General features: G+C 38.4%; 2 protein-coding genes across 2 annotated transcripts; one reads left to right on the plus strand and one right to left on the minus strand.

Annotated features, from left to right (window-relative positions):
* Positions 1–417: 417 nt before the first annotated feature.
* On the minus strand, positions 418–5,409 carry LOC140879766 (very-long-chain aldehyde decarbonylase CER1-like). Its single transcript, XM_073283656.1, has 10 exons — positions 5,281–5,409; positions 4,641–4,864; positions 4,288–4,520; positions 3,823–4,042; positions 3,007–3,382; positions 2,813–2,920; positions 2,487–2,687; positions 2,215–2,313; positions 1,784–1,957; positions 418–1,437 (listed from the first exon to the last, which is right to left on the minus strand). The coding sequence occupies exons 1-10, from the start codon at positions 5,338–5,340 to the stop codon at positions 1,234–1,236; spliced, it is 1,899 nt and encodes a 632-aa protein (XP_073139757.1). The 5' UTR covers positions 5,341–5,409; the 3' UTR covers positions 418–1,233.
* Positions 5,277–21,623, plus strand: LOC140878421 (uncharacterized). The gene is made up of 8 exons (XM_073282020.1): positions 5,277–5,404; positions 18,687–19,366; positions 19,441–19,584; positions 19,781–20,749; positions 20,864–21,021; positions 21,111–21,279; positions 21,362–21,406; positions 21,531–21,623. The coding sequence occupies exons 2-8, from the start codon at positions 19,166–19,168 to the stop codon at positions 21,621–21,623; spliced, it is 1,779 nt and encodes a 592-aa protein (XP_073138121.1). The 5' UTR covers positions 5,277–5,404; positions 18,687–19,165.
* Positions 21,624–21,666: the final 43 nt, after the last annotated feature.

A 21,666-nucleotide genomic window follows, 5' to 3' on the forward strand; every position in this document is an offset into this window, starting at 1 on the left:
AATTAACTAGTACTCGGAAGTTGTTTATTTTTTTTTATCTGAAAATAAAAATAAAAATAAAAATAAAAATAAAAATGTTTTTTTTATACTTTTAAGTTTTAATGAAGTTTCCAAAGATACTTGATTATCTCCTTATAATAATTTTTTTAATATATATTATTTAATAATAATATAATCAAAGACTCAAAGCTAGTCAACCGTCGTACAGATCAAATTCCAACAGTTTATCGTTCGGAAATCGGATTACAATCGTGTATTCTATGGTTATTCACAGGAACTTTTGATCGATCACTTGGCAGCCGAAAGGAGATCGAAGCTATTTTGCTTTCGTGTTGGGGATTTTGATCCGACCATCCTTCATCAAGCCATGAGTTAGCTGTCGTCTGTCGAGCGGTGATAGTTTCTGCTACGATCGTCTGGTTCGTAATCTTACAGATTTTCCGATATATTGAGTTGTTTTACCTGTTATGAGTTCTCTCTCTTTACTTTTTCCGTGCAATCATTTGGATTTTTACTAATTTGCTTTTAATTGTTTCCCACTGGGATGATCTTGAAGACTTGAACTGCATTATGATTTTCATAGGAATAGTCAAGTTTAACAATTAACATTACTGGATCCACTCAAGTTAAAATGTCAAATTCATTCAGCAAAAACTCGCTTGTCTTCTGGCTAATTTGTTTGGGCATAGATAGTAGTCAGATACACGTATGAGTAAAGCTAGAATTATCTGATGAAAAAGTAAAAGGATCAATTTATTGAGTTAGTATATAAATTTTGCGTACACTTCATAAGAAATGTTTTGATCGAGAAATGAAAATTGATTGCTGTGAGTCATTACCACAATTTAATAATGGTTTCAGCAACACTGCAGTTTTTTAGTTTTAAACCCCTTCGTGCCACATCTGCTCGGGGAGTGCCTTATGTCTGGGCTTGACATATAAAACATATTCTAAAACAACATCGATAATGTCACATGTGCAAATATAATTGAACGTTTAGGCCTTGAGTCTTAGTCTATATCGCCTTAGTAATGCAACTTATATACTGGTAAATGTTCATCACTACTGCAAAACTTAAGCAGCAAAATTTTTTTAATGCAAGAATTCAATCCTTTTAGAGTTTTGTTCTATTAAAGTACGTTATGTTTTTCATCAGAGAATCCATAAGTACTTGTAGACATGATTCTAGTGTACCAAATCACTGTTGGCTGACCCCTGTAGACTCCAGGTATATTAGATTTCTGTTGCAATTGTAGTCTTATTGGGCTTTGGATCGACGGACATCGTTAAGGGGCGAAATCCATGCTCAAGACTGGCTTTCCAGATTTTCTCAATACTGAACATCATGTTTCCACACTCATGCACGTTCCATTCTTCCATAGCATGCAGTATTCCTGCTATGCGCCATGCACTCATCACTCTTCTTGGCAACCAATTCTGTCATATTGAAGAGTTAGGAACTAAACAATGGAAGTTAGAGGAAGTAGAAGAAAAGAGTGCAAAGAATATAGGTCTTGACTAATGAGAATTTTACAATTCTTGGTGTTGATTGGCCTCTATCAACTTCTAAGAGTTCAATTTGAAAAAGGAAAAGAGAACTGCAAAAGATTTGGGTATTGACTTATGAGAATTCTACGGTACTTGGTATTCTTTGGCTTTTATCAACTTGTAAGTGTTCAATTGAAAAAGAAAGTTTTTAAAGCAACATAGGACTCATGTATTTAAAATTTTAATGAACTAAAATTAGAAGTCTAATTGAAACCAATGAAGCGCGCATCCTAACCTCACAAGAGTCAACATTTTCAAGATGCTTGGGAGTCAGCATAGCTGGTGTTGAGTAGTATAAGCAGTCTTTTCGGTGTTTCTTTGGAGGGAAAATTGAGAATGGAATGAAGAGAGTTCCTTTTGGAGCCTTCTTTTGTTCATCTTCACCTAGTCCATCTCCAACTAACCATATCTGCAAAAACTGTTCATTATTTTCCATAATTGACATCCAGATATATAGAATTACGCCACTAATTGATTGGAAGTCTACTGGAGTTGTTTGAATGGTCCAAGCAACTTTGTATTGTATTAATTTGTGAAAGATTTTAACGGATTTGACGAAAATGAGTAAATATAACTCATGCAGCCTGCCTGTTGATATCTTAAGGAAATGAACTTTAGAAGACAAGAAATTAGAAACTGAATTGACAAAAAAGTTAAAAAGCTTACCTTTGGAGTGCCGTATTGTGAGAGTATCAAATTATGTCCAGCCTCTTTGCTTACCATTGCTTTCAGCTTCTTATGTTCGTCCTCACGCATTGTATATACCTATTACAAGTATGAAAAACCAGAAACAACCAAAGCAACTGAGACAGTGCTATCAATCCTGTGCAAGTTTTGCTGTCTATTGCATCAACTGTTTGTAGCAAACGGAGATCATTTTTGTAAATAAATGTGGCGGGAAGGTCAGAAATTTAAATGTTCCGCGTTGTCAAACATACCTGTACACCTCCTTGGCACAAAGCAAGGGCAATGGAATAAGCTATCTTCGACAGCTTGCCTCGAAGGACCACCTGAGATGTTCCTTTTGGGATGCTATTCAACACAATAGCAACTGCCAAACTACTTCCATCTACCAACTTCACTTTTAGATGGGGGTGCTTTCTTAAGAAAAGTTCACCGCTGCTGTTGAGCCCCTCATCCTGCATTTTCATGTATAATTCGAACAATTAATCGCTCATCCAATGGAAACATGAAAAAAAATTCTTATTTCATCTGAAAGTGAAAAGTAAAAAAAAAAAACCTAGAATGTATCACTGTTACTTGCCTGATTTAACAAGCCCAAGGTAAAAACCTTGGCCCCCTTGTCTGAAGCTGCAAGTATAGCTTCTTCAATCATAAGATTAATTGATTCTCTTTGCCATTTCATGTAGTACTGCAAGTAGGTGAAGTTAATATCATTTACAAAAATTTTAAATTTTGGGTCAAAACTTGCTAAAACTTAAACCAATCAATGTCTACCTGAATGTTATATTTGGGAATCGCCCATGTTTGTAATTTTAGGTGTTTGAAGACGTTTCTCTCAGCAGTAAATGTACGTCCGTAAATCCAAGTGACCATCATTGGCCAAAGTGTGATTGGCCACATTAGCCACAAGTACCATTTGGTTTTGTGAGGTTCAGAAGCCAAGTGTGCGAAACCTAAACGGAGATGATATATAGATTCTGGAGTTGTTATATGAGTCAGGTGAACCACATCAGGTGCTTCCTCCATCCGAGTAAGTGATTTTTCATATAAAGAATCCGAAGATTTGTCCATGGTACCATACACGTAGTCATAAAATGGCATGAAAAGTGAGTAATTGGTTCGAAATTGGGTGTGATGCAGTGAGTGGTACCTGTAGCAACAAATATGATGTTAGACACACCTTGTGTAAGATTTCCAATTCATCTTGAAATGGTTGATTGTAGGTTACATTTGGAAATCCAAAATTTTCTTGTTTTATATTTGTTCACTCGGGTTCACATCCAGGCCTTCTAGCTACTTGCTCCCCATAAAGACTGAGTTTGTTTAATATAGCTGCTGTAAGTATTCATTGTTATATATGTTGGGCAGGTCTGAAAGAACCAAGTTTGGAGCCACTTCCAGATAGACGGCATATAAACTCTTAATCCAGCCAGTGATCTCGAATTCATATTTGTACAAATAGAGTTGAAAGTATTTTTTTTTTTTTGGGTCAAAACTCAAAACCAGGACTAATCAATAACCATGTCAAGAAAGCATGGAAGAAAATATTAAGTAAACAGAATTTACAGAGTCAAAGGTTCAGATACTTACGAGGGTGTGTACATGAGGTACTTGAGCGGGGGAAACGTGGAGAAAAGCCATTTTGGAATGTGTTCAAAGTTACAGTGACCCATGTTGTTCATGAGATCGATGTAAGTGAGATAAGTAGCAAGTGAACCGATGGATGCGGTTTTCATGTACACCGTCGACAGCATTGGTATCGAAAACAGCGTGAAGTATGCTATATGCTCCGCGAATGGATGTATTACGGCTGCCACAGCAGAAAAGAAATAACATACCCGAATAACAAACGATCAGAAATAGGATTCGGATTCACAAAGGAAGCCTTGGTACTTAAGAAAATCAACCTAGTTAGAAACCGTGTTTTGTGATGTTACTCTCTGTTTATTGCTTCATCATCGCTCGCAGTTGCTTATAAAAGTTCTAGAATTTATACAAAAAGATATGGATTGCTCTCAGTTTCATGACGTTGTGCATCGAATTATGAGTTCTTACATGTAATGGGTTCGGTGACAATAGAGGAGTGGTGGTGGGAATGGTAGCGTGAGTAAAGAAAATGGTGGTGTAACGCCCTGTGCAGCCAATAGTAGAGGAACTCCACGGGACCTGTGTGAAGTATAAAAACCCATATAAACCCGTCTATCCTCCATATGGGCAGATGGCTTCCATTCTCGAGATACTTAGATGCTAGATAGAATAGAAGGCCGCTGAAAATAATTTGATCATCCCTGCAAGCAAATCATTTTCATTTTCGCGCTTGGTTAGATTATACCTCGACCCAAAGAAGTGAACAGAAACAGATGGCCAGGAGGCGAGTGCAAATTTTAATTCTTGTCTAAAAATCGTACCAGTTTGTTTCTCTATCTACTTGCTCGAATTCAATGGTCTTATCGAGGATTCTGTTATTCCCTTTGGCGGTCCGATAGCGAGACACTGAAATCCATATTAGGTTGTGCACCGCTCTTGAGAGTAACATTGGGAAAATGAGAACATTTGATAGATCCCTCTGAGTTTTATCCTTCACTAGGTACGAGTACGTTGAATGTATCACCCAGGGAGCCAATACCACATACTACAATATCAGAAATGAACAAAAAAATAGTGTTTCGGTGATCGAAATCTTGAATCGATAAGATACTGAAATTCAAGCGGAGTTCGAATTAGTGTTTGTTCGTCTTCCTCACAGGGGAAAGTATTATTCCTTTTCATCAGAATCAACACCCGCGAAGAAATGTTCCAGCATTCACATATGCATGCTATGATGTTTGAAGAATATTGCAATTACAAGACATTGGCATGTGAGTTTATAAGTGCATAAAAAACACAGTTGGATGATCCAAATTTGAGCCGTTCTTTAAATTCAACTTGCCTGTATATTTGTAGCTTAAAGAAATCCTTACCAAGGATAACTTCTTTGTAATGTTATTTTTCTAAAAATGCAGATAAAGAGCAGAAGAGAATATTCACGAAAGGGAGAAAATATAAAACCTTGAAGTTGCCAAGCCATGTCCATGGCCATTCTGTGAGAATTCCTGGTTTTGAAGCCATTTTCCTTCCGTAAACAGGTTTTCTGAAGGAAGAACATCGCAGGCATTTATAGAAATTTAACAAGGTGCATAATCTCTATTCCTCTGTATCTAATAGCTAGCTACCTGCCACGTGTTTTTTTACATTTTATAAAAAAAGGTGTTAAAACTTAAAATGCAAAGGAAACACAATACCGGACCGATGATTTAGACCATTACTAACAGCAATTCATTCATATCTAACACGCTAGGTCCACGTAAATTTCATAACTCAAAACGGGCTTAAACGAGTCGTAGCACAGATTTAACCATCATTCATATGGGTGAAAATGTAAACGTTCATATATTTAGAAATATCTAGTTTAATCGTACATGGGAGGAGGCAGCTTTGTGTAAAGAGGTCTCTTGACCCCTCTCAATGTGAAGATATGAATTTAGTAAATTCTAATCTTTAATTAAGTTCCCAAGTAACAGGTCTTTAATTCCCTCTCACATGATGACTTTAATGGGCTGCATTTATTAGTCTCACCTGTGCACAGGGGCAGAGGGGCTCACTCAATAATGCCAACCCCAAGTTCTGTTTCCCTTGCTATGGCTTCATCACTAATCATAAATTTTGTGCCTTCTTCAATTATAGCGAGCTTTGGCAGTGAAAATAATTACATTGTTAAGCCTATTCATTATGTTCATGCATGCATTTGGCCTTGGTTTGGTGTTGTCATTTTGAGTTTTTTCTCTTTTTTCTTGAGGGTTGTTCGTTTTGGCATTGTTTTTGTGAGGTCCCCCTCGTCACTCGTTCTGCTCTTCCAATGCAAGATGATTGTAAAAAAAAATTGAAAAAAAAACAAAACAAAACTGTCCTCCCACATTAAAGAATAGGGTTAGGGGTGGTTCGGTACGGATACCGCATACCGAAAATTTCGATACCGAAATTTCCGATACCGATATTGTACCGAAAATTTCATGTCGGTATACCAAAATTTCGATATGGCATAAACCCATATCGATACCGTACCGAATTTTGGTATGATACCGTGTATACCGATTTTTTTATACTGTTTTTTTAAAAAAAATATCGGTATACACGGTATCATACCGATACCGTGTATACCAATTTTTTTTCGGTATACCGAAATTGTAGTGACCCTGCATGGAATCACCTACTAACTGGCAACTAATAGCATGCATTAAACTTAATACAACAAAATTCTTAAACAAAGTAAAAACGTGCGGAAACATAATCCATATTTTACATAACAGCTTAGTAAAACATATCCAGGCTTAAATCTGTAGTGATACAACCTTATTGAAATGCTTAAAATAAACTGTCTAAAACATTTATACAGCTAAACAAATCATGCTGTATAAAATCTCATGAAAAGCTCTGGCTCCCTAATCCTGCCTCGAGCTACCGGCTCCGTCCATCCTGCGACCTCCCCCGTGAAATGGGTATCCAAGATAACAACTAGGACGTGAGCGCTAACGCCCAGTACATAAACATGAGTAAACATATGTATATGATGCATGCAACATGATGACTGGTAAAGGGTCATCTGAAAAGTTATGCTCAGTACCGGCGTCACATGAGTGCTGCCACCGCACGGATTAACCTCTGGGTGCAACCACACTCGTCTAGTACACCAGAGTAGTCAAACATACATGTCCCCGCCGTCGCGGTACTCTCAATGATAGACTATCGAGTATAGAGCTGAGCGACTCTATAATCAGGTATAACAAGGTATAGGCTCAACGTGTATATGCACATGATATATGAATATAGAAAGTGGTAAAACATACATCATGCCACATAATAATGCCAAATAAATGCAACATATAAACATGTATACTCGCTGGCAATCTCAGTCAATGTGTATGTACCTAACACCGAAGTCTGAACTAAGCTGGAAAAAGACAACCCCTAGCTGTCCTAGGTCAACTCCCGACCCGACCTAGTCTCAATCCCGACCCGACCCGACCTGGCCTCTTGGTCCGACCCCGAGCTCTTTCTTCCCGAGCTATTCCTTCCCGAATTCCCGAGCTACTTTTTCCCGAGCTCCCGAGCTACTCTTTTCCGGGCAAAGATATGAAATGAGATGGAAGTGATGTGAAAAATAACTGAATCCCCAGCTCCTATTTATAGACAAATATTTGGGGTGATCGAGATTCTTGAGCTGACGTCGAGACGTCCGAGCTCTTATAAGCACGCCACGTATTAGATGCTTGAGCTGAGTCACTACCATTATTGACAGCTCATGCTTAGACGCCAACTGTCATTCATGCAAGCGTCCACACACCTGCCTGCCTGTCCTGGAGGGTTCAGGCTTATACATTCTCTGATTTTGATTAAGTGTTCATTCCCGACCTGAACACAATGTGCCCTTCCCTTGACCGAACACTACAGTGGCCTTGCACTTCACTTTTCGGAGCACCCTAGGACGCGACCCGAGCCATGCTTTTCCTTGACTGAGCCCCTCGTGTCCGAACCCTCCCTTGGTTCACCATGACCGACCCGAGCCCCAAGGAAACATCCGAGCTCAAACCAAGCTCCATGCCTAAGCTAAATCCACCTCCACGCCCGAGCCCTAGCTCAATTCCCGAGCCCTAGTGCCATGCCCGAGCCCTAGCCAAAGCCACACACACACGGCCAAGCTCTTGATGCTCAACCATGTCCGACCCGAGCCCATGGTCAAATCCATCAAACCCTAGCTCATTCTCATACCATGTATTCTTGATCTTGACTTGTTTAATTAGTAACCCTTAATCATGTTTAACATATTATTATCTTAAAATAGAATCTGGGTTACTACATTCTCCCCACCTTTAGATATTTCGTCCGCGAAATAAAATCTAAAGACAAATTAAGATAACAATATGAAACAGAAAACCATGTTTTATTACAACAACGGTAATTACATCTTTACATGGTAATTAAAAGTACAAAGTAAACAACTCAGGATATTCTGCTCGCATATGGCTCTCGGTTTCCCAAGTTGCTTCCTCAACGCCTCGGCGCTGCCACTGTACCATCACAAGTGGTATAGTCTTGTTTCGAAGAACTTTCTCCTTCCTGTCTAGAATACGGAGTGGTCGTTCAACATACGACAGATCTGGCTCTAGTTGAACTTCAGAAGACTGAATCACATGTGATTCATCAGCTATGTACTGTCGAAGTAACGACACATGAAAAACATTATGTATACTGGAAAGAGATGACGGTAACGCCAAACGATAAGCAACATCTCCGATCTTCTCCAGTATCTGGAAAGGTCCAATAGAACGAGGTGACAACTTACCTTTCACACCGAATCTCATCATCTTCCTGAAAGGTGATACTCGCAAGAACACATATTCACCAAGCTCAAACTGCAATGGCCTGCGATGAATATTAGCATAACTTGCTTGTCTATCTTGAGCAGTTTTGATTCTCCGCTTGATGAAATCTACCTTGTCTACAATCTACTGCACCAACTCAGTACCCTCGACTTGTCGTTCTCCTACTTCATTCCAGAATAACAGAGTACGACACCGTCGACCATACAATGTCTCGAAAGGTGTCATATCAATACTACGATGATAACTGTTATTGTAAGCAAATTCGATCAAAGGTAACTGATCCTGCCAAGATAAACCAAAGTCCATGACAGAAGAACGTAGCATATCCTCCAGCGTACGAATAGTCCGCTCTGACTGTCCATCAGTCTCCGGATGATATGCAGTGCTCAAACTCAGAGTGGTACCCAATGCCTGCTGAAAACTACCCCAAAAACGTGAGGTAAATCGCGGGTCTCTATTACTGACTATGCTCACTGGAATTTCATGCAATCGCACTATCTCCTGAACATATAAGCGTGTCATGCGATCATAAGAATACTCCCGGTTGTAAGGAATGAAATGTGCTGATTTCGTCAAACGGTCAACAACGACCCAGATAGCATCACACTGACGCGAAGTCATAGGCAAGTGGGTGATACGTGCTCCCACTTCCATTCGGGAATCTCAAGATTCTGCAGTAATCCACCTGGTCGTCGATGTTCAGCCTTGACCTGTTGACAAACCAAACATCTTGAAACAAATTGATATACACTTCGCTTCATCCCTTTCCACCAGAATCTAGTTCGCAAGTCCTTATACATTTTCATACTTCCAGGATGAACAGATAATCGACTCCTGTGAGCTTGAGAAAGAATATCATTCCTGAGCTCCGCAACATCAGGCACAACCACTCGATTCGATAAACATAATAAACCATCTGCCTGATAATGGAATCCAGATGTATTAACTCTATTGGCTAGACGTGTCAAACGCTGAGTCTTAACATCAGATATCTGAGCATCTCTTATCCGAGAATACAATGTTGGCTCAGATAGAATAGTATACAATCGAATCTCATTTCTCCCTTTCTTGTGCTTGAGCGTAAAACTCAATGAACAACACTCTTGAATCATATGAGATACTTCACTAGTCTGAAGTGCAGAAAATCTCACCTGCCGACTCAAGGCATCAGCAGTAAGATTAGCAGAACCTGGATGATATTTGATTTCGCAATAATCCTTCAAAAGATCCATCCAGCGTCTCTGTCGCATATTCAACTCTGCCTGAGTGAATAAATACTTCAAACTCTTGTGATCCGTGAATATCTCAAATTTCTCGCCATAAAGATAATGTCTCCAAATCTTGAGAGCAAATACAATGGCGGATAACTCGAGATCATGTACTGGATAATTATTCTCATGTGTCTTCAACTGTCGAGAAGCATAGGTAATAACATGTCCATGCTGTGTCAGAACACATCCTAACCCCTGACCAGAGGCATCAGTATAGACAACATAACCTCCTGATCCAGAAGGTAGAGCTAGCACAGGTGCAGTAGTAAGACGTCTACGCAGCTCGTGAAATGACTCCTCACAATCCGAGGACCAAATGAAGGCAACATCTTTCCGTGTAAGCTGTGTCAAAGGCCTGGCCAACTGTGCAAAATTCTCGATGAACCGACGGTAATAACCCGCTAGACCCAAGAAACTACGAATCTCAGCAACCGTCGTCGGACGAGACCAGTTCAGCACTGCCTCTATCTTACTTGGATCAACAGATATTCCTTCACTAGAAATCACATGACCGAGAAACACTACCCGATCAAGCCAGAATTCACACTTGCTCAATTTCGCATACAGCTGCTTATCTCGTAACGTCTGCAACACAATCCTCAGATGTTGTGCATGCTCATCCTTGTCATGAGAATAGACAAGAATATCATCAATGAAGACAATGACAAATCTATCCAGATATTCTCGAAATACCTGAGTCATCAGATTCATAAAAACTGCCGGTGCATTCGTCAAACCGAATGGCATCACCAGAAATTCATAATGCCCGTATCTGGTTCTGAAAGCAGTTGTAGAAATATCTGAGTCTCGTACCCGCATCTGGTGGTATCCAGATCTCAGATCTATCTTGGAGTAAACAGAAGTACCATGTAATTGATCGAACAGATCATCAATTCGTGGCAAAGGATACTTATTCTTGAGGGTGACACGATTAAGCTTCCTATAATCAATACATAATCGCATCGATCCATCCTTCTTCTTAACAAACAAAACAGGTGCTCCCCACGGAGAAACACTCGGACGAATATATCCCTTATCAAGCAGATCCTGCAACTGCTGTTTCAATTCCCTCATCTCTGACGGTGCTAGACGATAAGGTTCTCGGGATATAGGCGTAGTTCCTGATACTAGATCAATACCAAATTCAACCTCTCGAACCGGAGGAAAACCAGGAATCTCATCAGGGAATACATCAGAAAACTCGCTGACAACCGGTAGCTGATCGATACCCGGACTACTCGTGGACATATCAACTGCATAAATGAGGTAGCCCTCCCCACCTGACTCCAAGACATGACATGCCTTGGGAGCCGATACAAGTGGCATCGGAGGTCGCGCACCCTCACCATAAAAGTACCAGCTAACCCTCATCCGGATGAAACTGTACTAGACGCTGATAACAATCTACAGTAGCGTGATGCAAAGTCAGCATATCTATTCCCAAAATACAATCAAAATCTGTCATCGCTAATATCATCAGATTAGCCGATAACACATTACCCTCAAACTCTAGAAGGCAACCCATCACTAGACGCTTAGTTATTACCTCCTGCTCCAGCGGAGTAGATACAACTAAATCCATATCTAATGATACATAAGGTAATCTATGTCTCTTAACAAAACGACTAAAAATAAAGGAATGCGACGCTCCAGTATCAATTAAGACAAGTGCAGGAATACCACATAACAGAAAGGTACCTGCCAACATGCGGTCGCTTCCCTCCGTAGCCTGCTCCTGAGACAGAGCAAATACCTGCCCTTGAGTCTGTGGACGGTAACCAGAAGAACTCTGTGGTGCTGTCTGTTGACGTGGAAAAGTAGAAGCCTGAGATCCAATCTGTGATCCCGATCCACTAACAGAACTCATGCGCTGAGGACAATCTCTCCGCAGATGTCCCTGCTCACCACAAATATAACAAGCACCAGTAGCCTTCCGACACGAAGCCGCAGGATGCTTCCCACCACAGTGGCTGCAAAATTCCTCCTTCTTCTTCTTCTTCCCGAAACGGAAAGTACCTCGTGAACCACGAGAACCAGACGAAGTAGTAGTAGTAGTAGTAGTAGTAGTAGTAGTAGTAGAAGAAGAAGACATAGGTCCAGATTGCACAACAGATTGAGCCCTAGGCCCAAGAGATCCACTAGGCTGTCCTGGCATCATCAATAGTGCCCGCCTATTGCTGTTCTCCACTTGACGGCAACGGTTCACCAAAGTCTCATAAGATGTCGGATTATCACATACGAAAACTTGTGAGTAGATATCTTGATTCAGGCCTTGCAGAAAGATATCATACTTGGACGCATCACTGTCATTGATATGAGGACTAAAAGGTAGCAGATCAAGAAATCGTTGCTGATATTGATCAATAGTCATTGATCCTTGCCACAGAGTCAACAACTCCATAGATCGTGCCTGTCGAACAGCTGGAGGAAAATACAGTTTCTGAAATTGCTAATTGAAATCCCCCCAAGTCACCTGTCCTCTCTCAGTACGTGCCTGAGTAGCTTTGGCATCCCACCATAAGCGTGCTCGATCCTCTAGAACGAATTCTAGAACTTCCAGTTTCTGCTCCTCAGTGCAATCGAAAGCTCGAAACGCACACTCGAGTTTAGACATCCAACCTCTTGCCTGTTCAGGATTCTCACCTCCCAACAAGGGTTTCGGTCCTACTTGCATGAACTTATTAATAGAGTAACGACGTCTACCCTCATGAGAACGATGTCGATCATCCTGATGGCGATGGTGACGATGATGATGACCACCTCCCTGGCCAACACTACCGTGACTCTCGTCAGCCATATCCTGAAAAGAATTGCACATTAAAATCCCAAATGCGCAATAATTACTTAAGATGAGAGTAAATCCCAAGTACGAATCCCAAAATCCATGCATGCTCTGATACCAAAAATGTAGTGACCCTGCATGGAATCACCTACTAACTGACAACTAATAGCATGCATTAAACTTAATACAGCAAAATTCTTAAACAGAGTAAAAACGTGCGGAAACATAATCCATACTTTACATAACAGCTTAGTAAAACATATTCAGGCTTAAATCTGTAGTGATACAACCATATTGAAATGCTTAAAATAAACTGTCTAAAACATTTATACAGCTAAACAAATCATGCTGTATAAAATCCCCTGAAAAACTCTGGCTCCCTAATCCTGCCTCGAGCTACCGGCTCCGTCCATCCTGCGACCTGCCCCGTGGAATGGGTGTCCAAGATAACAACTAGAACGTGAGCGCTAACGCCCAGTACATAAACATGAGTAAAAATATGTATATGATGCATGCAACATGATGACTAATAAAGGGTCATCTGAAAAGTCATGCTCAGTACCGGCGCCACATGAGTGCTGCCACCGCACGGATCAACCTCTGGGTGCAACCACACTCGTCTAGTACACCAGAGTAGTCAGACATACATGTCCCCGCCGTCGCGGTACTCTCAATGACAGACTATCGAGTATAGAGCTGAGCGGCTCTATAATCAGGTATAACAAGGTATAGGCTCAACGTGTATATGCACATGATATATGAATATAGAAAGCGGTAAAACATACATCATGCCACATAATAATGCCAAATAAATGCAACATATAAACATGTATACTCGCTGGTAATCTCAGTCAATGTGTATGTACCTAACACCGAAGTCTGAAATAAGCTGGAAAAAGACAACCCCTAGCTGTCCTAGGTCAACTCCCGACCCGACCTGGCCGACCTGGCCTCTTGGTCCGACCCCGAGCTCTTCCTTCCCGAGCTATTCCTTCCCGAATTCCCCGAGCTACTTTTTCCCGAGCTCCCGAGCTACTCTTTTCCGGGCAAAGATATGAAGTGAGATGGAAGTGATGTGAAAAATAACTGAATCCCCAGCTCCTATTTATAGACAAATATTTGGGGTGATCGGGATTCTTGAGCTGACGTCGAGACGTCCGAGCTCCTATAAGCACGCCACGTATCAGATGCTTGAGCTGAGTCACTACCATTATTGACAGCTCATGCTTAGGCGCCAACTGTCATTCATGCAAGCGTCCACACACCTGCCTGCCTGTCCTGGAGGGTTCACGCTTATACATTCTCTGATTTTGATTAAGTGTTCATTCCCGACTTGAACACAATGTGCCCTTCCCTTGACCGAACACTACCTTGGCCTTGCACTTCACTTTTCTGAGCACCCTAGGACCCGACCCAAGCCATGCTTTTCCTTGACTGAGCCCCTCGTGTTCGAACCCTCCCTTGGTTCACCATGACCGACCCGCGCCCCAAGGAAACATCCGAGCTCAAACCAAGCTCCATGCCTAAGCTAAATCCACCTCCACGCCCGAGCCCTAGCCAAAGCCACACACACACGGCCAAGTTCTTGATGCTCAACCATGTCCGACCCGAGCCACTCATGACCGACCCGAGCCCATGGTCAAATCCATCAAACCCTAGCTCATTCTCATATCATGTGTTCTTGATCTTGACTTGTTTAATTAGTAACCTTAATCATATTTAACATATTATTATCTTAAAATGGAATCTGGGTTACTACAGAAATACCGAAAATTCGAAAATCTTATACCGATACCGATACCGAAAATTTCGGTACGGTATGATTTAAGGTATACCGAAATTTTCGATATTTTCGATTTTTTTTCGATACGGTAAAGACGGTATGACGACATTTTGGTATTTTTTGTCAGCCCTAAATAGGGTCACTTGATATTTGTAAAATTAGGTTATAAACAAGCCGAGCTTATTCAAAAAATATTTGATTCGTTATTGAATTTATCAAATTTTAATCGAAGTCGAGCTCAATTATATTTTTCGATAGTATGTAATTGCAAGACTTGACCTTTTATTATCGTAATATAATTATAAATGAAAGAAACAGATTTCGAGTTTCTCGAGCAATATTTGAATAACTCGTAAAAATGTTCGGTTTAATTCAGTTCGTTTACACTCTAATAAAAATGTCTTCTTCATTCTGGAACCATGGACATATTTTCTTTTGGTCATTTGCATTCACCTTCTTTACATTTTGTGTATTTGACACTCACTGCTTTTATCAAATATAAAAATTATAACATACAAATGTGGGGAATGTAATTAACAAAAAAATGCATTAGAAATGAATGCAAACTACCCATTTCTCATGTCATCCCTCTCTTCCATTTTTCCCAAGTAAAAGTATAATTTACTTTTAAAAAAACCAAATTGGTTCTAAAAATATATGATTCGTGTTGAAATTTGAGCTGAATTGAGTTCAAATTTTATTTTTCAATAATTCGTGATCACGAGCTTTAATATTTTATTAATGTAATAATATAAGTGCAAATTACTCAAAAATCCCCAGTGCAAACATGTTTTGCTCTGCACTTCCTAGCCATTTTTTTGTACCACAATTTTTGTTAATTTGTACCACATCTTGTATGGTTTTGTACCACATCTTGTATTGTTTTGTATCATATTTTTTGACTAGGGACCCCAAAGCAAAACATGTTTGCATTTGGGGATTTTTGAGCAAATTGCCCATAATATAATTACAAATTAAAGAAATAGATTTCGAGCTTTTTGAGTAATATTTAATAAGATATTCGAATCTTTCGAGAGGAAGCTGAATCAAATATTTTAAAATTTTCCAGATTCGAATCCTGCCAAGTGTTACATCACAGGCACATAGTAGGATTTTAAATTTTACAAGAATTCATCATATTACGATTAATTCAGGGGAATTCAGTAGTTTAGGCCCTAATAAAAAGGCTTTTATTCCGGAACAACAGACACTTTCTCCTGTCTCTCTCCTCTATATAGTCACTTCCCCACTATTTTCATCCTATTTTAATATCTGCCCATATAATTAACACTTCTATTTTGTTTTTCACCGCTCTTAAAAGTTACTCCATCATTTGGATTCTGATTCAAAATAATGTATGTAGTCTTTAAACTTCCAAATAATAACTTAAATGGATCAAATGTTAAAAACAAAAATTCTGACAAAACATAATACTAATGTCAGAAATATAAAATTCATAAATCCTGCGTATTTGTTTTACTTGTTATATTATAGACAGACATGTCGTTATGTACTCTGAGTATCGCAACTGTGAGTACGTAGACGATACGTGAAATAAGAATTCAAATTTAATGATTCCACCTACTTCATTATATAAACATTTTCTTTAAGGTTTTAATACGCATCAAATCTGATTAATGATATATTTTCAAAAGTTATGCGAAAGTTATCATCTTTGAATTTTTCTAATATACATTTATTTGCATTAAATACTACATCTTCTCGTGTCGTGTATATATATATATATATATATAGCTGAACCACCTTTTAACAACTTGTCTATCTAGCAACCTAAATTGTAAAAACTTCTTATGAAATAATTGTTCGAACGCATATTTATTTATAAACGTACAACTTTCAAAACTTTTTATAAATATTTTGTAAAAAAAAACATTTTTAATAATAAAATAATAGTTGCTGTCTGTATTAATAAATGACATAGTAAACGTAAGCTCTCGACTCTCGTTCTTTTGTATCAATTTAATTGAATTGGAAATTTATGGCCTACTAAATATATAGTTGGACGACATTGCACCTATTGCATCGATCGCCAGCCAATTCAATAGGTATCAATGGGGCTTGCGCAACGAATTAATAGGACTGCTGTTCGTATAATTCTTCGGCTTTCCTTATTAAACCAGCCTCACTGGCCACCGATCCCATGTGTAGCGACCGAGTTAGTCAAAAAAAGAAAAAGGAATAAATTCCATTTATAATTTTTGCAAAAAATACATGTTCATGTATTTAAGTGTCCACATGTTTCGTGGTAGTTATTTTGTATCCACTAATTATATTAATGTTTGCATGTATGATTCAGTCGAGTAAAGATCCACATATGGTGTCGGCTTGGAATTAAGAGTCGTTTAATGAAATTAAATATTTGCTCTATTCGGTTTTTTTTTTTAAAAATGATGGTAACTTGTTGCTTATTGATCCAAACCCTTTACTTGATTTAAATAAGATTGGATTCAATCTTTGAAAAAATCCAAAAACTAGCACAAAAATGGCAAATGGACTTGGAAAGAATAAAGATGACATTTATGAATGGGACTGATTTTGTATCGATGGGTAGGTTGGGGGGGTGGGGGTGGGAAGAGATATAAATACACTGTATACTTATGCCTTTCTAATGCAGTTGTCAACTCCATTTTTTGGCGACAAATTTCATTGCTTTTTCGATCAATAAAGTACCCATGCACATTTAGGGTAACTAATTTTGCAGTCTGCCCACTTCCTTCTTCCAAGAATGGTCAATTCTGCAGTCTGGACCCAATTCAATTTGATAACTTCGATGTAATATTTTTTCCACCTACCTAGCGTTCATTTTTATATATATATATATATATAAATATATATTTAAAAAAGAATTATGGATCGATCGTTTTACCAAATTCCCTTTGTGTATGTATATAATATGCTTTGTCCACAAATTAAGGATTTGTTGGAGAAAAACCCTTCAGTCAATTGTTAGACGTTCACATCATTTCGATCATTTGGCAAACTCAACTGGTCCATAAGCACATGATTTGTATCAAGTATTTCACATGTTTTTGTTGGTTCTTGGATGCGACCAGTATTACTTATTGAATCTTACAACGACATCGAGAATATTTTCCATAAATGGGTGGCCTTTAATTTACCCGAAACGAAGGATTAGTATTGTAGATTTAGAATTACAACAAAGTGTGAGCTGTTTGGGGGAAGTAGACGTGAATAATTGAGAGAAGAGTACTAGAGAATAATAAAATAATAATAGGTTGGCAGCAAATTTGTGATAAATCCCTACTAGTAAACATAAATTCCTCCTCAGTTCCCAAGTCAGCAATTATTTGTTCTAAATCCTTGACATAAGGCTGCTATTTGTTACAACTCCCTATTTGGGTCAGTTTACAAAAATGCCCCTAAAATTTATTTAAACACCCAACATTATCCCTTACTTTATTTTTCAAATAAACAAAAAACAAAAAAACAGGGACGATCGATAGTTTTCCTCCCTCACCCAACCGATTCTTCCCGCAGGAAAGCAGTGATCTTTTGCGACAAGTTTTTGAGATCAGAAAATGGCACCGTTGACTAGACGAAGCAGACACTCAAAAGATAAGTCAGTTGAAGGAGCTTCTAGAGTCCGGAAGGAAAAGAAATCTAGCACGGTAAAGAAGTCGAAAAAAATAAAAAATAGGTGAACCATGTTTTAAATTTGTTAAATTGGCCTCTATATATGTAGTCTCTCGAGTAACTGAGAAAAATTGTTCGTTTAGAGGAATAATTTGGTCCTCATTGTAAGAACCTTTAATATTTATGTGTTTCCATTATTTTTAGGGTTTCGTGGCTCAATTGTCTTAGTACCGTTCTTGTTTGCATATATTTGTCGAAACATTCGCATCATTATTCCTAAATTTTGTATTTAATTTTGACAGTTCCTCAGTTTAAATTATTTATCCCCAATTTTTAGGGTTTTGTTCTTGAAATTGTTTTTGAAGTATATCTTCGTAAATGAATTCTATATTGTTATGTTGTTGTGATGTTTGTGATTTATTGAATATATATTCAATAATGTTATATTGTTGAAGACAATTGATAAATTTCTGTATAAAAGTATCCAATTGTTCCCAAATTTGAAGTTTTTGTTCTTTTCCATGCAATATTCCATTCTGTTATTTTTATAATGTAAAATTTTTGTAATGATTTTTAAATATTAGAAATGGCTGATGAAGAGAAAATATGTGATGATTTTGAGTCGATCAAAAGTGGCAAGGTTATATTTACTCGATGTTCTCCCGCATATTGTAAAAAAATAATGGAGGAGTTGAAGGTGGTCACAGGGAATGAACAAATGAGCAGAATAAAAAAAACTTCATTCGGTAAATGGATAGACATGCCTGTTCTACCTGTGAGTAGTGGCAGGGTTGACTATCTGTTTAAAAGATTTGATAGTCCTTCATGCTCGTTCGTTGTTGGTGGCGATATTTCCATTTCTTTCACATCAAGAGACTTCTGAATCGTGCTTGGTTTGCATCAGAGAGGTCAACAAGTTGATCTGGACCTCAAGCTTAAATCAAGCTTTCTGTCTCGGCATTTTGGAGGAAAAATAAGCAACACTCATAGGATCGTTATAAAAAAGAAGCTCGTTTTCCTTGCGAGTAGTAATGTCGAAGCTGACATTGATGACTTTGTTCGAATGTTCATTTTGTTCATATTTAATTCTGTAATATTCTCGACTGGTAATTACATTACTCCTGCTTTTATCTTTTCCTATATTGATGAACTGAGCACTTTTTTTGAGTTTGGATGGGGAGATGCTGCGTTTAGGTTTTCATACCGAGAATTGGACAATCAAGCAAGTAAATTGTATTTGGATGGTTGCACTGCTGGTTTGATGGTTAGTATATAATTATCTGAGTTATTGTGCTATTAATTTGTTGAATTTGTTTACTTATATGATTTTTTGCTTAGGCTTGGTTCTATGAAAGAGTGCCGTCATTAACCGTCTCTCGTGGTGTTCATATCTGCCCCCGCCTGTTTCGTTTCGAAAAAAGCAAGATCAAGTTGGATGCTGTGAAAGCTGAAGTGGCTTTCGATGTCATATCGTCAACCAAGGTATCTTCTTTTTACTAATCATATTTCGAATGCTGGAGGTTTGCATGATATATATTTGTTTTTGGATCAGGTTTTGTCGATTCATCCCTTTCCTGAAGAGGAAATGTTGTTGGAGAACAAGATAATTTGAGTAGCATCCTTCATTTCACGTTTTAAAAATAAGAAATATTCTTCATTAACTTATTTGTTGTTGTAGTTGTTGCTGCCGGTTTCAAAGGAACAAGGAGGCAGCAGAGATAATTGTGAACTAGAAAAAATTGTGAATAAACAAATTGCTGAGATTAAAATGTTGAAAAGAACTTGTGCGCAGCTGAAACGTGAGAGAGTTGGCGCTAAGAGGAGGCTGTTTGATTTGAAAGAAAATCTGGATTTGGAGAAAGAATTTGCTCGAAATCGCAAAGGCAAGGACATTGTAGTTGATAATGATCTGAGTGTTGATGACGCTGCTGATGGAATGAATGAAACCGATGAGCAAGAGGAGTTGAGTGCGAGTCATGACTTATTGGGTAATTTAAATGACTTTGTTGATGTGCCTGTCAACAATTGTGTTGATTTATCTGAAAATTTGAATGCAGAAGGTGAGGTTGTTCAGAAATTGGTTGAGACAAAAATTTCAGATATTGGTGAATTGAAGAAGGGTAAAGATGTATGTGCTGACGGATTGGGTAAGGGAAAAGGTGTGGCTGGTATCGAGTTTGAGATGAAAGAAAGTATAGGTGTTGATGACTTGGGGGATGGAAAAGGTGTTGTTGGTGCTGAGCTTGGGAGGGATAAAAATGAAGAAAGTGGTGACATGGGAATGAAAAAAAGCAAAGCTGATGGAGAGAATTCTCTTAACGGATCATGTGACGGTAGTAGTGAAGATCTGAATGAGATTGATAAGTTGTTGGATAATATTGTAACAAAAGTGGTTAAAGAGAATAATGTTTCTGCGGGTGATATTTCAACCAACGTGGTTGAAAGTCGTATTGATGAGGATACTTCTGACAAAAGTGGTGGGGTGGACGAGACTGACGATAATTCTGAGAAGGTTGAGGAAATCATTAATTTTCAATCTTCTATTGTCGATAATGTCAGAACGAGGGGTGATCGGGTAAAGAAAAGAAAACCGTCAATGTTTGTGACTCCACCCAGTACCACGCCAAAGAGGAAGGGAAGAAAAAAGGTTTAACTTTGATAGAAACCTTCCTTTAACCTTGATTATTTGATATTGAAGTCCTATATTTTAATTCGTGGAAATCTTTATTGTTTTTTATCATCTTTGTGTATTCTGACGTAGGCAAATAAAGTAATTGATGTTGAGGAGCTACCTGATAACGACTTGAGTAAGGCTTGGACTGGTGAATATCAAGGTAGAACAGATTTCTGTGGACATGAAGAAGCCACTGACGAAGAGAAAAAATTGTTGAAAGAATATCTTTTGAGTGATGACATAGCGTATGACTTTTTATCTGAAAGATCGTGTATTATTTTAATCTTTTTTTGGGATCTTTTTTTAATACAAAATAATTCGTATTTTCTTGTAGTGTTGATGTTTGGCTAGACGGAATTGTCCATTTACCAGGGTCCATTTTCTGTGATTTCTTGTTTGGTAATCTTGTTAGTCATGAGATTATAAATGTTCAAATGCGGATGATGGAAAAATTCAGTGTGGATAATGGAAATGAAATATTTTGCATGGACACTTTGGTGCAGGTTAGTAAAATTTTAATATTTTATGTTTGATATACTATACACTTGAGTTAGTTTTTCATTTTTCTTGTTCTTTCATTTGCAGGCAGAATTGTTTGAGCACCTCAAAAAATTTGGAAAAAAAATGAAGGTTCAAAATAATGATTACGACTCCTTTTTTCGCGACTCTCTTCTGCCTCAAAGTTATTTTTGCAGAAAATGAATGATGATTTGTTTAAGAGATGCAAATACCTCATTTTTCCAATCAATAGCAGAGCGCATTGGTTTCTGCTAGTGTTTCACGCAAAGAAAGGGGTGTTCAAAATGTGGAATTTACTTCCCGATTCGTTCAGCCTAGGGGCATGTAGAACGTTGGTGAGTTTTCGTTGTGTCATGTTATGTGAATTGTAT

The sequence above is a fragment of the Henckelia pumila genome, chromosome 2, assembly GCF_033568475.1.
Source record: "Henckelia pumila isolate YLH828 chromosome 2, ASM3356847v2, whole genome shotgun sequence".
NCBI lineage: Eukaryota > Viridiplantae > Streptophyta > Magnoliopsida > Lamiales > Gesneriaceae > Henckelia > Henckelia pumila.